General features: G+C 39.7%; 1 protein-coding gene across 6 annotated transcripts in view; it reads left to right on the forward strand.

Moving 5' to 3' along the window:
- OSBPL3 (oxysterol binding protein like 3) overlaps window positions 1-15,274 on the forward strand; it is a 174,646-nt gene that overhangs the window by 135,424 nt on the left and 23,948 nt on the right. For all 6 annotated transcript variants that reach the window (XM_058724797.1, XM_058724798.1, XM_058724796.1 and 3 more), the window contains 4 exons: window positions 4,106-4,240; window positions 5,152-5,245; window positions 8,870-9,120; window positions 12,063-12,200. In XM_058724797.1, the coding sequence (XP_058580780.1) occupies window positions 4,106-4,240; window positions 5,152-5,245; window positions 8,870-9,120; window positions 12,063-12,200 (618 nt within the window). The remainder of the gene's footprint in view (window positions 1-4,105; window positions 4,241-5,151; window positions 5,246-8,869; window positions 9,121-12,062; window positions 12,201-15,274) is intronic.

The raw sequence follows: 15,274 nt of genomic DNA on the forward strand, positions 1-15,274 counted from the left end.
AATTGCAAAAGACACATTAACGAGATCTGACCTTTGTTTTAGGAAAGAAATGGTGTATATGGAAAAATGAGAGACAAATAATAAACTAGGAAAAATACTTTCAGTGAAAATGACAGACTTAGATAATGCTAACTAGGTGATAATGTCTTTAATATGTAAATAATTAATAAGTAATAAGCAACTTAAGACCCCAATAAACAAATGAAGAAAGGGACCCAATTCACCAAAAAACCCAAATACATACAGTTCTTTTGAAACTTTTGACTTTGTGATACTTATAAATTCACAACAAAGTGCAAAGAAATGCAGAGGGAGGTCCCATCCACCCTGATGTACCCTCCCCTAATGTCAACATCTCTATAGGTTTTTTATTTTTTTAAGAAAAAAATGTTAGACCTAATTCTTAACAAAGAAATGCAAATTACAACAATTTGTTTAACATACAGCTTTTCTAAATTATAGTATTCTATGCCCTTAAAGATATGGAGAAAACAGAGGTTCTTGTGTTAATGTGATTAAATCATATATGTATTACCTCTAACATTTTTAATAATTCTGCTTCTGAGGACTGATTCTAAGAAATAGTGAGATACAAGTATTATCTCATTGTTTACAAGAGACATTTGCAAACATGCTCATGATCTTTACAAATTTGGAAATGCCCTTAATTTCTAATACATAGAAGTGTCACTTTGTGACACATATATAACAAAGTATTATCTATGAACTAAAGTTAATGCCTCAAGAAGCTAACATCCTGGGAAAAAGTTCGTAATATAATGTTAAATGAATATAGCAGACTATATAAAGACTACAGTGTGATCTAGTTTTTCAAACTTAAATCTGTATCTTTATATAATATATATACACGCATACACATATATGTACCATACACACACACACACACACACACACGTTTTAATAAAAAATACACCAACAGGTTAATAGGGGCCACATCTGGGCAATGAGGCTTTAAGTGATAGGTATTTTATTTACATTTTTCTTTATTTTCCATTTTAAACATGTTACTCTTATCCTCAAGATAAATGTTAATTTTGAAAAAATGACTATGGTACAATGTTGTTTAGGGAAAGTTTATAAATATATATTATATATAAATCAATGGACTGGGGAACATGTTCACTACTCAGTTCCATTTGCCCCAGTTTTATATATTTATATAAGTTTATACACACACACACACACACACACACACACACACACACACACAATTATTTTAAAGCAAAGCTATATGTATAAAAAGGATGGGAGAGAAATGTATCAAAATGCTTATAGTGGTTTTAGCCACAATGAGATACCATCTTACACCTGTCAGAATGGCTAACATTAACAACTCAGGCAACAACAGATGTTGGCGAGGATGCAGAGAAAGAGGATCTCTTTTGCATTGTTGGTGGGGATGCAAACTGGTGTAGCCACTCTGGAAAACAGTATGGAGGTTCCTCAAAACACTAAAAATAGAACTACCCTACGACCCAGCAGTTGCACTACTAGGTATTTATCCAAGGGATACAGGTGTGCTGTTTTGAAGGGACACATGCACCCCAATGTTTCTAGCAGCACTATCAATAATAGCCAAAGGATGGAAAGAGCCCAAATGTCCATCGATGGATGAATGGATAAAGAAGAGGTGGTATATATACACAATGGAGTATTACTCGGCAATCAAAAAGAATGAAATCTTGCCATTTGCAACTATGTGGATGGAACTGGAGGGTATTATGCTAAGTGAAACTGGTCAGTCAGAGAAAGACAAATAATCATATGACTTCACTCATATGAGGACTTTAAAACACAGAACAGATGAACATAGGGAAGGGAAGCAAAAATAATATAAAAACAGGGAGGGAGGCAAAACCTAAGAGACTCATAAATATGGAGAACAAACTGAGGGTCGCTGGAGGGGGTGTAGGAGGGGGGATGGGCTAAATGGGCAAGGGGCGTTAAGGAATCTACTCCTGAAATCATTGTTGCACTATATGCTAACTAATTTGGATGTAAATTTAAAAATTAAAATTTAAAAAATTTAAAAAATAACAAGTTTATATTTCCTTAAAAAATGCTTATAGTAGTTTTAGTGTGATAGGATTATGAGTGTTCCCTTCCTTCCCTTTTTTTCTGTTTATCTTTTCTTGATTTAAAAAAAATGATAGACAACCATGGAGGCCTTCCAACCTCGTGGGGAAATTGTTGAAGTGAACCGAGCAGGTTGATATGTAACAAGTGCGGTCCTATGTGTGTAAGGTAGTATGCTGAGGCTTGGGGCTGCTGCAGTCCCACTGAGTTTTTTTTTTTTCAGTGGGTATTGATAGGACGTTTCTGGAGGTAGAACGTCAGAAGGGGCTAACGTTAGGTATATTGTTTTCATTGTTGATGAGCCAAGAAATCCTTCTGATCCATCCAACTAGGAGAAGGAAGATAGAGAGCAGGAGCGACTAGTAATGAATTAATGAACAGAACAAGTAAATAAATCATTAGAGTCTTATGTGGCAGCGACACACCAAAAGACACAGGAAGATTCTGCTGTTTCAGTGAGCATTAAAGGAGCTCAGTCATTCACTATGGTGTCTCCTGTTTTGAGGAGACATTCCTTTCCCTTGAAGGTGACAGCTATGGCACTTGTTTATAGAGCCTAATGCGGTCTCTTTGTCAGGGCAGAAAAGAAGCCTGCTTTTCGCAAGGCTTTATGGGTATTAAAATGGGTAAGACCTTTGAATGACCAGGTGTCTTACATAGGAAGAATCCAAGAGGAAGGGATACCCATTTAAATGTGTTCCTGAAGTAAACATTTCATAAAGGGACCACTTGTCCTTTACTAATTATAAAAATCTGCTATGGTCCTTCTGTTATCGCACCCCCATCTTGGATATAATTTGTTTATGAGACGGAAGAGCGTATCCTGAACTCATAAAACTTCTGGAAAAGACATAATCTGCTGTAACTTTTGCTCTCCAAATATTCTGAGACTCCTTTATGACATACGTATGATGCAGAAGCTGTTCCTTTATCAGCCCCATGAGAATTGTGAACTGTAGGGAAGTTCAGGGCAACAATCTTCTCTGAATTGAAGGAATTTAGACTGGGGAACATTCCTCAAGGTGTCACCTCTCCCTCCAGACCAAAGCCCGAAATAGAATCAGCCTCACCTTCCTCTTCCCTTCTGTAGTTCCCTCTCTTCTACAGTCTTGGTCTCATGTGTTGAGTGCATTCTTTGCGCCACTCTTTCAGGCCAGTGCATCCTTATATCTCTCCAAAGCCAGCATAAAGCAGTTGCTCAATTTGTTGAGTTGTATTAAATTTTCACTTGCAAATTGAATAGAACGCACATTTCCAAACAAAGTATTTAGGACTTTCCCCTCGGGGAAGTTTAGACCCAGTGAAGTAGGGAAGGGAGGGCCATGCAAGATGGAAAAATCATGATACCCCATTATGTTGTTTGTAGAGAGGTTTATAAAGGGGATTGGGAGTTTCCATCCCTCTCAGAGTCATTTGTGGTTGGAGAGAGACAAAGAGAATTTATCTCATTCATCCATGAATAATGAATGATCTGCCACCAGGGGCACTTCTGGACCAAAACACGCTGTGTATTTGTCAAGGGACGCCTCGAGAACAGCATATTGGCTTCTGGGAAAGCGTGGAGGCAGAAAAAGGCATTGTGGCTGCAAATCAGCCACGCAAGGACATACATTGAGTACAATTCAGAGGAAATTTTAGGATGAAAAGAAACATCCTGCAGTGGTAGAGAATAAGAGGATATGATTCAGAGAGTGTTAGAATTTTCCCCCTCTTAACTGGAACCGAGACTGACCTTGGACAGTTTCTTTTTGCTTTGAGATTTGTTGCAGGTGCCTAAGCAGTGATAGTGCCTATAAAGTGAGGTGTCCGTGTGGGGGACACTTTTGTTTTTCATTTTGTTTTGTGTGAGGCTTGCTTCTCCTTGACTTTGGGGCTGACCTCTGCTTTGAGCTGCTTGTTTGCATGTACCTGTGACCTTGTGTATCATGCAGCGAAATCACTTGTTTATTTTTGCTTCTCTTAAGACTGTTTCTAATTATATGCATTTTTGTGTTTGTGTTTCAAATAGGAAAACTCCAGAGATGACAACCGAGCTCTGGTCCATCAGCTTTCCAATGAAAGTAGACTCTCCATCACTGACTCCCTTTCAGAGTTTTTTGATGCACAGGAAGTTCTGTTATCTCCAAGCTCTTCAGAAAATGAGGTTTGAGCACTGTTTTCAGTTAGGTGCCTCAAAATCTCTTTTGTTGCTTTACTCATTTGTTTAGAAATACTAAACTCGGTGGGCTCTTTCTGCCGTTTCATTCTGAGGATCTTCTTGTAACTCCCACCCCCCCAGAGAACATGAAAAGATAACAAGACCTCAGGGAAAAGGTTGCAAAAGTAGAAGGTGTTGGGTACTTCCTCACTTCTGTTTCTTGATTTGTTATACCTCTTTTCAATTAGTGGTTAATGATTTTGACTATTAGCTATTTCATAATGTAATATTTCTACTACAGGTTTGGAAATTAGTATCTTATTTTTTTAATCACTGAATTTGACCAATATTAATTTATAACATGCAATTATTTTACTATAATTATTTTAATATGGCTATTATAATAATTAATTTATAATATATAATAATACGGTTTTATATTGATGCATAAAAATCATACTTTCCTAAATAAGCAAGTATCATAGTTGGCATTGCTTTGTGAAAATGTGAATTGATAATTTTACACCTTTCATATAGAAGTACTAATCTTATTTAATTTCCATGGAAGATCCTTTTTCTCCCCCACAAATAGTTGAAAGACAAATTATAATTATTCTGTGCAAACACTAGCAAATTCTGAAAGTGCAGTCTGAAATAATAAGAATTTTTTGTAATAACTAAGATCTTGAGTGTTTTCTTTGTGATAACTGCTCAAGAAAGTATAAAAATTTTAATAACAGGTGTTTGCCGTGAACGGCTTTCAGGCAGACTGGCGTTTGGACCTCTATGAAAGTAATCCAAAATTATTTCTGTAGGTTTTTAACATGGGATTCAAAATGTTTGATGATTTGGAGTAAAGGTTTAATGAAAATCTGGTTTGTTTATTCTTACTTAAATGTATTTTTCTTTTCCCATAGATTTCTGAGGATGACTCCTATGTCAGTGACATAAGTGATAACCTTTCCTTAGACAATCTCAGTAATGATTTAGATAATGAGAGACAGACCTTGGGTAAGATTTAAATTATTTGATCTCTGAAAGATTGCATCTTCAGTGAATACTAATAAGCATTAATAGAGTATCTTCTGCAGGTATAGAACTGTAACATGTTTTATATAAGAAAATTAAGACATGGTCCCCATCCTTGAGGTTTATATAATCTAGGTGGGGAATCAGCACTGACATGTGAAATATATATTCATTCAAATAAATTTGTCTGCCCATGAAAAATTTGATTTTATAAAGTAAGGGTATACCAGTTATCATATAAATACCAAAAATTAGTGCAATAGATACCCCTAATATGGTCAAACATTCTCTCAGCAAACACATTACAATATAGCTTTTTGCCTTTAGATATCTAGTGGTTTTCATGCTTTAGGAATTCTGTAAGGCTTATGTAATAAGAACACCTGATCTAAGTGGTGATTCAACCTCAGATTCTTTAAGATAACACATTTAAAAGTAACAAATGGCTACCTCCTAGAAGGGAGGGATGGGCTGTCAGGGGATCTAAGACATCCCTTTATTACTGTTTGATCCCAAGAGCAAAACAATGCCGAGGAAATGTTAGTTTGCATTGTGGGGTACCTAGAGTGTCTGCCTATCCCCAAACAGCTCTGATTTAGGAGTTCAGTAAGCATACTGAAGTCTGTTTCAGAAAATGTGCTTAAGAAGAATTGGCCCATTGGACAGTTTTCTGCATGGGTCCTGTAGCATCAGACATTCCCAGTCTTGGTACTCAGTGTGCCTCGGGGTCTCCAGGTTGGCCTGTGCCACATACTGGGTACCCAGAGCACCACCTATTTTCATATATACCCAGAGGATAGGGACCATGTCGGGGCTTTTTGTAATTTAGTGCTTCCCAGTTCAGAAAGTATGTGTGAAATATGATGATGAATTTTTATATGAATGCCAAAGAGCCTACACTTTGGGGACCACAAAAAAGGCAGGTAATTTTACCATTTTCTGGAAGTACATCCTTTTAGCATCATATCTGTTAGAAGTCTGATGCTCATTTTGCTCTATCTTGCTTGAAATGTTTCCAGAGAGATGAACTTTGGTGGAAAAGTCCAATGGTTCAAAGGAGAAGACCAATAATGTAGGAGCTCCTTGTTTTTCTAGAAAAACAAGTAGGTGAATTGAAAGAGAAATCAAGAAACATCACACCCCTTTGACAAACAGCACACACACTAAAATGGCACTCCCACTATGGATGAGGAAGATGGACAAATGCTGAAGTCTTTTTCTCTTTGAGGCCTGAGAGAGGGGCCAAGGGGAGCACAGGAATAGAAGGTTCAGAGGTCAAGGTTAGAAACAGAAGACTTGCCCTAAGACTCCAGCTGTGCTGAGGTGACATCAGCCAGGAAAAGCATAGAAGTCAAAGCTCATTCTATCTTATTCCACAGCCATTTGGCTGGAATGGTGATCAGTGCATTGCCTTGGCTTCAACAAACACTGGGCCAAACCCAGCTTTCTTCGTCAGCAGAATTTGGAGGCAAAATAGGTGTCCTTCAGTTTAACTGTCTCTGTGGAAGATTAGATTTCTACACATCAGTACTCTACTGAAAAGATTGGATGTAGACCTAACCTTAGCATCATACGACACAGCTTTGCCTACAAAAGGAAATAGGGATTGGATCAAGTTCTTGATAATTTATGATGTTAGAGTTTCTCTGAACCTATAGTAAATGCTAGATATTTAGAGTGATTCCTGTTAATTTCTTCCTCCCCAAATCAGGAGGCAAATATTGGGATCTATCACCATGATGGGTGCCGTGGGAGGTTCAGGGGTTAGGAATATAGATTCATGACCGGACTTCCTTGGTTAACCTCAGCTCTGCACTCACTGGTTATGTGTTCTAGTGCAAGTTACTTAAGAGATAATGTATGTAAAGTATATGTAAAAATAGATAATATATGTAAAATGCTTGAAGCCTTGCTAGATAGGTATTATTCATTCATTGGTAGTAGTCACTCATCTAGTGTTGTTTCAAAATCTGGATTAGCAGAATCAAAGAAACTATTTTGAGATTACATGGAATGTTTTTAAAAACTACCATCATTTGCAGCTGTTTACTTGGGTAAATCAGACTTTTGCTTACACCAATTCAACAATTAATTGGATGCTTAGATTAACATGAGACTATAAGGTGTGACCCCAGTTTCATACTTTTCTGTTCCTCAGAGCAGCCTCTTTATTCAGAGTGATTGGCTTTATAATGAGTAAATGTTAAACATTTTAAATAAATAAATATGTAGAAATAAAATGCCTGTTTCTCATGTGTTGGCGTAATGCAAAAGATTTTATTTGAAAATAGGCTCAGCTGGGATGGGAAAAGAATTTCAGAGCCTGAGTGAATGGAAGTTGTTACAAAGGAAAAGATTGATAGATGTAAATACCTAAAGTGTAAGTGTTTTATGTGTCAGGTAACCACATGGACCAAATTTAAAGATCAGTGTCAAATGGGGATTTGATTGTAAAACAAATATAAAAACAAAAAATTTATGCCTTAATATGTAAATAGGAAAACAGATGATGCAGAAAAGAAGAAATATTCATGAAAGAATTACTAGGAATTTTTAAATACAAGTTAAAGCAAGGAAATAACACCGTCCACCCAACAATTTGCCAAAAATTCAACATGAATGATGACAAGCCTGAAAAGGCCTCAGGAGATAGATACACATATGCTGTTGATAAAAGGAAATCAATGTACCTTTTTTGAAGAGCCATCTGATCATCTGAATCAGATGTCTAAAAATGTTTATAGTCTTTGACATAGTAATTCCATGTCTATATATCCTAAGCAAATACTCAGAGATATAATCAAATATCAAGAATATAAATATTGAATACTTTTTTTTTTTTTTGCATCATAGCAAAACACTGAAACAAATCTAAAAGTCCAACAGTAGATGAATGATTCAGTCGATTATGGCATATCTATAGCATGGAATTTTTTTTTTTTACAGTCATTACAAATGGTATTTTGGAAGAATTTTGAATAGCATGGAGAAATAGTTATGTTAATAAGCAGAACATAAAACTAGACGTGCTATATGAGCTATATGGATGGAGAAAATGCTACATGAAAACACTCCAAAACGTAAACAGCCATTATGTGCAGGTAGTGGGATAATGGATGACTGTTAGTTCCCTTATCATTTTTCTGTAGTAAGCACAATTGTTTTTTATCAGAATTGGACGTGATTTTTTAAAAAGAGCTTAAAAGCGTTGTTAAGCAGGGTTTCAAGTGCTTTTTAAAAATTTAAAGAGTTTAAAGGTATAAATAGTAAACTGCTGTGAGCATAGAAATCTAGTTTCCAGTTTTATCATAAGTGTATATAAGCGGTGAGTCACTAGCGTCTGAGCAGGAACTTGAAGACTTCCCTTGCGAATAAACTCCGTGAGTTTTAGTGCGTGTAATTTTGGGTACTTCATTTAGCCGTGCAGAATTCTTTTTATTTTCTGACGTTTGGTCATATTCCAGATAACTGAGATTAATAGTAAACTTGAGTACTTGTCGGGTCAGGTTTTATTCACGGTTTTGTTTTGTTGTTAGTTTGTTTGATTTTACCTAAATAATAAAATGAAAAGTCTTCTAGAGACAGTGAGGCTGATGTCCCTTTCAGGGCCTGTGCTTGAAAGCGGTGGGGACGCAAAGTCCAAAAGAAGAAGTTGCTTGCCAGCTCCGTGTCCCAATGCCAGTAACATCAGCCTGTGGAACATCCTGAGGAACAACATAGGGAAGGACCTGTCCAAGGTGGCCATGCCGGTGGAGCTGAACGAGCCGCTGAACACCCTGCAGCGGCTCTGCGAGGAGCTGGAGTACAGCGAGCTTCTGGACAAGGCCGCACAAGTCCCCAGCGCCTTGGAAAGGATGGTGAGGAGTCACTCTTCCGGCTGTGCTGTCTGGCCCCTGCTCCGGAGTCACCCGGCCCATCGAGGGGGGCCCGGCAAAGCTAAGATGGGCAGGGTCAGAGCTCCCTGGCTCCTCTGGTTTTCGTTTGGATTATCCTTGAAATGGGTTCATTTCTCACCAACATCTAGTTCCCCTGTGCCTGGTTATTTTCAGTCACCTCGATAGGATTTGCCATGTGGGGGAGCTTCTCTGTGACAGTTGGTGCCTGTGGGTAGTTCTGCTCTGTGGTTTTATGCTTCCTTTTTCTCCAGAACCTTCCAAGTGATGGTTCTGTTATGCCTGGCTGTAAAACATTGTCTTGAGGGCTGTCTGCGTGTTTATTTTTACTATCCCGGGTGGACAGAATTTAATTTCTTGTGCTGTTTTTCTTTTCCAGGATAAATTTCCCTTGAGAATGTTTTTATTTTGGGAGTTGTCCCACTAGCAACTAGATTTTTGAAAAATAACATTCGGGGTTTTTACGTAAGAAACATTGTTCCACCCCCACTCGTATTCTGTAGAGTAAGTTTTTGTTTTTTTTCAAAAGCTCTACTTAGAGCCTAGAAACAGTGGTGTCTCTCATCCTTCTCCTGTCTTATGGGGTGGAGATAAGGGGACCATGGTTATAAGATGATGGCCAAATCAGCCCTTTCTGTGACGAGCTGAATTTGTTCTTTGAAAATGAGTATTCTTTCCTCTTTTTGCTCCCTTGTATGTTACCTGTTCCACAGTAAGGTCATTGTTTGGATGGGAGGCTGGGACTTCAGTGTCTTCCCCCAAATGCAGAGTCTCTGTCCTGGGTGTTTACTGATGGGCCATATCGGAGTCGGCACACCCCCTGAGCTTCATGGACCTAACCCTAAGTCATCCTCGCACTGATGGAGGACACCATTCTTTTCTAAATTCTAAGCAGTCCCTAGTTTTGACCCTCATTAAAACTTCATTATTTTAGTGATTTGAAGATGAAGAGGAAATCTAACTATGGATGAAAGAGACATCCTGCTGTAGGTCCACAGTCTCCAGGGACTTCTCCATCAAAGAGACTTTCTTGATCCTAATGATAATAAGAGGAGAGAAAAAAACAAGCTGTGTGTGTGTGTGTGTGTGTGTGTGTGTGTGTGTGTGTGTGTGTTTTATCTTCTTTGTTACCCTTTCCCAGAGAATTTCTGCTGAACAAAGGGAGGCAAGTAGCTTCTAAAGCAAGTGTGAAAAGTCAACATTCGTGGACAGCTCTTTTCTTTAAAGAAAAGATTGGCTTTGAAGATGAAAATATTCTTCAAGGTGTTTCATTCTTGTGGTGATTGAGAGCCCCTTAGGATGTCAGCTGATTGATTGGTGGAATTGACCTTGAGAAGGAGTTTGAGGGAAGGCTTTGCATTCAAGTACAATGCATCTGGAAGGGAAAGTGTAGGAAGGCATTGTGCAGCAACCCCGTCCCTGGGTGGTTTACTGCCCTGCAGGTCAGCTCATGCCCCTGAATAGATTCTCTCTCATGTTGCCTCAAAGGAGGATGCTTCATTGTGCCTGTTCCCTCCTTCACTTCTCCCCCCGACCCAGCATTATGGATGACACGAGGTTCTGTCATAAATGTTGTTACATTTTATTTTATTTATTTTAAAAAAAATTTTTTTAATGTTTATTTATTTTTGAGACAGAGAGAGACAGAGCATGAATGGGGAGGGGCAGAAAGAGAAGGAGACACAGAATCAGAAGCAGGCTCCAGGCTCTGAGCCATCAGCCCAGAGCCTGACGCGGGGCTCGAACTCATGAACCGTGAGATCGTGACCTGAGCTGAAGTCGGATGCTCAACCAACTGAGCCACCCAGGCGCCCCATTGTTGTTACATTTTAAATTGTGAAGGTGATTCAGGGTCGGTCCAACATTCCAGAGAGACAGTGTGAACTTTCTTCAGCCAGTAGAACACATATGGGGAAGCAAAGAGAAGAGCAGATACCTGGACTTTGAGAACAAAGACAGAATTGAGCTTCCTGAACTGAGTTTTTATAAGCTAACCAGATGCTCTGCAGTATTCTATACTGTGAGTGGTTAAGGTGGGTCCTATTGCAGAAGGCTTAAGAAAAGTTATATGACTAGTGAAAGACACTCAGCTTCCCTCCCTCCCCCAGCCCCTCCCCCCCCCCCCCCCCCCCACAATATAAGAAACCTCATGAAATGTGCTGGGAAGGGGAGACATTGGGATTGTTAACTAGGTTCAATGTTCTGCACCCCACCCTTTGCCAAAAAAGGCAAAAAGAATAACGCGTCTCCTTGGTGCCCCAAAAGGAGAACTTGATGGTGACAGCCTCACGGTGAGTGCTTATTTCATGTTTACCTATAGTTTTTTCCTTCCTTTATCTTTTGATTTTTCATTTTTCCTCCCAGAAAGCAAGACACTTTTAAAGGCACTGTGCCCTGTCCTGGGACTTGTTACCCAGACAGGGAATTACTATCACAGATTTTCTTTTGTCAAAATGAGTTTGTAGGTTTCTACAGTATCAAATTAGGAAGGGTTGCTTGTTCCTGGATTTGGGGAAGTTTGGCTTTTTTTATGCTCTTCTTCTTTCTCCTTCCTGAAAATCAGGATTCTCAGATTTCATCAGGTTTAGAGGTACTGAACTTAACAGCTCAAAAACAGGGTAGATCCCTTGATAAATATCATGCTCTTGAAAGCCTCTTTTTGGGCATCAGAACAGATGGACAGTTTGAAAATGTTTGGTTCACTGGTCTCTAGGCTAAGATGGACATTATTTAAACCTGCAACTTTAAGCCAAAGTTGGTTTGGTGGTCTCTAAACCAGAGACAAATTGTTGGCTTTCCAAAACAAACCATAAAGAGAGAAATAAAGGTTTTATTTTGTTCATGTGTTTGTAAAACGATTTCTTGGAGACCAAGAAATAATAAAGTTCTTTCTTCCTTCTCCTCAGGTGTACGTGGCAGCCTTTGCTGTATCAGCATATGCATCTAGCTATTTCCGAGCTGGGAGCAAGCCCTTCAATCCTGTTCTTGGAGAAACCTATGAGTGTATCCGCGAGGACAAAGGCTTCCGGTTTTTCTCAGAGCAGGTGGATATGTACCCTTTCTGTTTGTTATGTACACCCTTTTCGTCCACTGGTGCTAGAGGAGTCGCTTACGCCTTCTATTACATCTGCTTTTGAAATATTTATTGTCCACTTTTCACTGGCTTTAAGCAACTTAGATAATTACAGTGCTTTTACACATAAAGAGAAGGAACGATTTCCCTTCACCTGAAACCTAGTTGCCCCCAGGCACATGAAGGTACTAGCAGAGCTGAGCGAGCCTTTGACCATAGGCATCAACAGCACCCTTTGTGTAAAGTCATAGTGAGGCAACTTTTCAAACTGTGATTTAAGGTTTAAAGTAAGATGCCCCCTTACTCATTGACATTGTCCTTCTAGAGGATGAATGCCCCCATCAGAATGGATAGCATCAAATAACGGCATTATTCTTGATCCCATTTAAGAGGAACCATTCATTCATGTATTTATTTAATCACTGAATCTTTCCCGAGCATGTCACACATATCCAGCCTTGTTCCAGGTGTGGGGAGACTGCAGTGGGCTGGGGGCTGGGGTCAGTGTCAGTCTTCCTCTAATAGATGAACATACTTTATACTTATGTAGCCTGAGTTCCTTGAGGTTCCATGAGACTTGCCCACCTAAGCATTAGCAGGTAATAATATTTAGGAACAAAGAGCAGGGTCTCTGGTGCTGGCCTAGGTTCAAATCTCAGCTCTAGCTCTCAACAGGTTTGTTTGTAACCCAGCGCAAATTACGTAGCTTCAGTCTCCTACTTAAAGTGGAAATAGTGACAGTGGTACAGACCTCAGACGGCTTTGTGACAGTTAAATGAGATACTCTCTACAATGCACTCGGAACGGTGTCTGATACATGGAGTATAAAGCCTTAGATGAGTGTCTGCTGTCATTATCATGACAGCGTAGTTGGTAATAGCGGAATATTGGGAACCTCTCAAGGATCTGTCAATATGGAATTATTTCGCTGAGATAGGATGCATTGATACAGAAAATAAAAAATAATCCTCTCACCCCTGCTTATGACAGCGACTGGACACGTCTGCCCTCTGTATGTCCCTAAATGTTAGCCCAGGAACATGAAACACAGTTGCTTCGCTACGTTCCTCTCCTCCCAGTTCTTAGAAAACTGAGGAAAAGCGGGTGGGTTGCTAGAATATTGCTTTCCTTCCTGTTGTCTTGCTGCCCCCTTTATCAGTGGATTTGCATTTGGGGGATAGGAAAGGAAAGGAAAGCTGGTATAGCTGACAGACTTAAGAGTATGGTGCTTGTCTCCACTAGAAATTACAAGCAGTGTTCTCTGAAACCCAAAGGAGAATGAATATGCAATAATCCCAAAGCACATTTTTAGTAGATTGCCAATTAGAGGCTAAAACAGGAAATTAAACACTGATATTGGGGATGTGGGGGGTTAAATCAGTAGTTAAAAGGATAAGATAATTAGATTCAGATTCAACTGGGTTATTTAAATACTAATGCTAAAATGGAATGAGAATAAATGAAAATATAATTTGGTTACCATGGCATTATATGCGTTCATGCGAAAAAATAAAGGCCAAAAATAGCCCAGACTACAGCAGACAATCAGGACAGGATGAGCGGTATAAGGAAAGAGTTAGTAACGTGAGCTGGTGTAAAGCTGAGCTTCAATCCCACGAGCCCCTGACAGGGCAGGGCCAAATTCCGGATCTGCTTGTGTACCTCCAGTGGTGCCATGGAGAGAGAAAGCAGAGCTCCTGGGCACATGGGCACAAAGACAGAAAGAGCATTACAGAACTTCGTCTTTGGTTCCGTGAAATGGATCCCAAAGAAATAAGCAAGAAAGAGATCTAGTCATTGCTAGTAGCAGAAGGTGTGCTCGATGTAACGTAGACCCGCTTTCCAACCCTAACCCCACCACATGCTCTGTGTGTGGCCTTGTACGAGCTACTTAAACTTTCTGAGCCTCAGTAGCGTCTTTATAAAATAGGAATGATTGTGCTTAGCTGCGACTCATAGGTCGCAGTAAGGCTCTAGTGAAATAATACACTGAGATATAAAATACTTGCACTGAAGACAGTAAACGTTCAGCACATGGTTATTGCTCTCATATTTAGAGGCAACTTTTAAAGTGCTTTCTAATATGCAGTGTCAAGAATAGTAAATAAGATATACTGTATTCCACTAATTCAAGTGGTTTGAAGAGGGCATCCTGTCACTGGCGAGTCTCTGACAGAAAGTCAGCCACGAGGCGGCCGGGAGTCCTCACAGCTGACGTCCCTATGGTAGCACCAGCAGTCCTGCTCATGATGGAGCCACTTCACCCGTCTGGAATTTAGCCTATGGCCTCAGATACCCAAGAATGGATGAGTCGTTCAGGCACAGACTCACTCTAGCTAATCCTTTAGGAAACTGATATATAAACAAGAGTGCTGTTCTGTGCATTTACTATAAAAAAATAGACCTCTTACGGGGATCAGAGGGCCTTGGTCGCATGACCCAGCATACTTTCGCCATAAACAGATCACTTGGGAACCCGGAATTTAATCACCAGGTATGTGTACAATAAGAAGGGGAGGTGGCTGTGGAATTTGATGTGCTCTGCTGCCTGTTGCCCCAGGAGTGGAAAGGGTTTTGTCCAGGGCTCCTTTTCCGGGCCACCAGGAGACTCTTCATTTCAGCCTCCTGCACTCCCCCTCTCACCCTTATTTATGATGACCAGCTGACCCGTTGTGCAAGAAGACCTAATTTAACACATCTAAAGAGGGTGCCAGGGTGTTTGTTGTGTCTCATGCCGGCACCTGCCAGGATGGCCCTTTCTGCTTCCGGCCTAGGAGACAGTCTCCCTTTATGGAGACAGCGTGACTCTACCGTCATGCATTATATACGTGTGATAATACGTCAGCTTTCAGAGTTTGGGGCCTTCTTTGCTTTATTACACCTCTCCACAGTGAGTAGAGTTTACCGAATGATTAATAAACTGGGTAGGACCTCCAAATGAGTATTTTAGGGTGGAAGTTTATTCTAACAAGGACCTCGGTAGAAACCATGTATCCAAGTGAAAGGACCTGGAAGGAAACTAGGGTAACTCAGCTCTTCCACTGA

This window comes from Neofelis nebulosa, chromosome 4, assembly GCF_028018385.1.
Source record: "Neofelis nebulosa isolate mNeoNeb1 chromosome 4, mNeoNeb1.pri, whole genome shotgun sequence".
Lineage (NCBI taxonomy): Eukaryota > Metazoa > Chordata > Mammalia > Carnivora > Felidae > Neofelis > Neofelis nebulosa.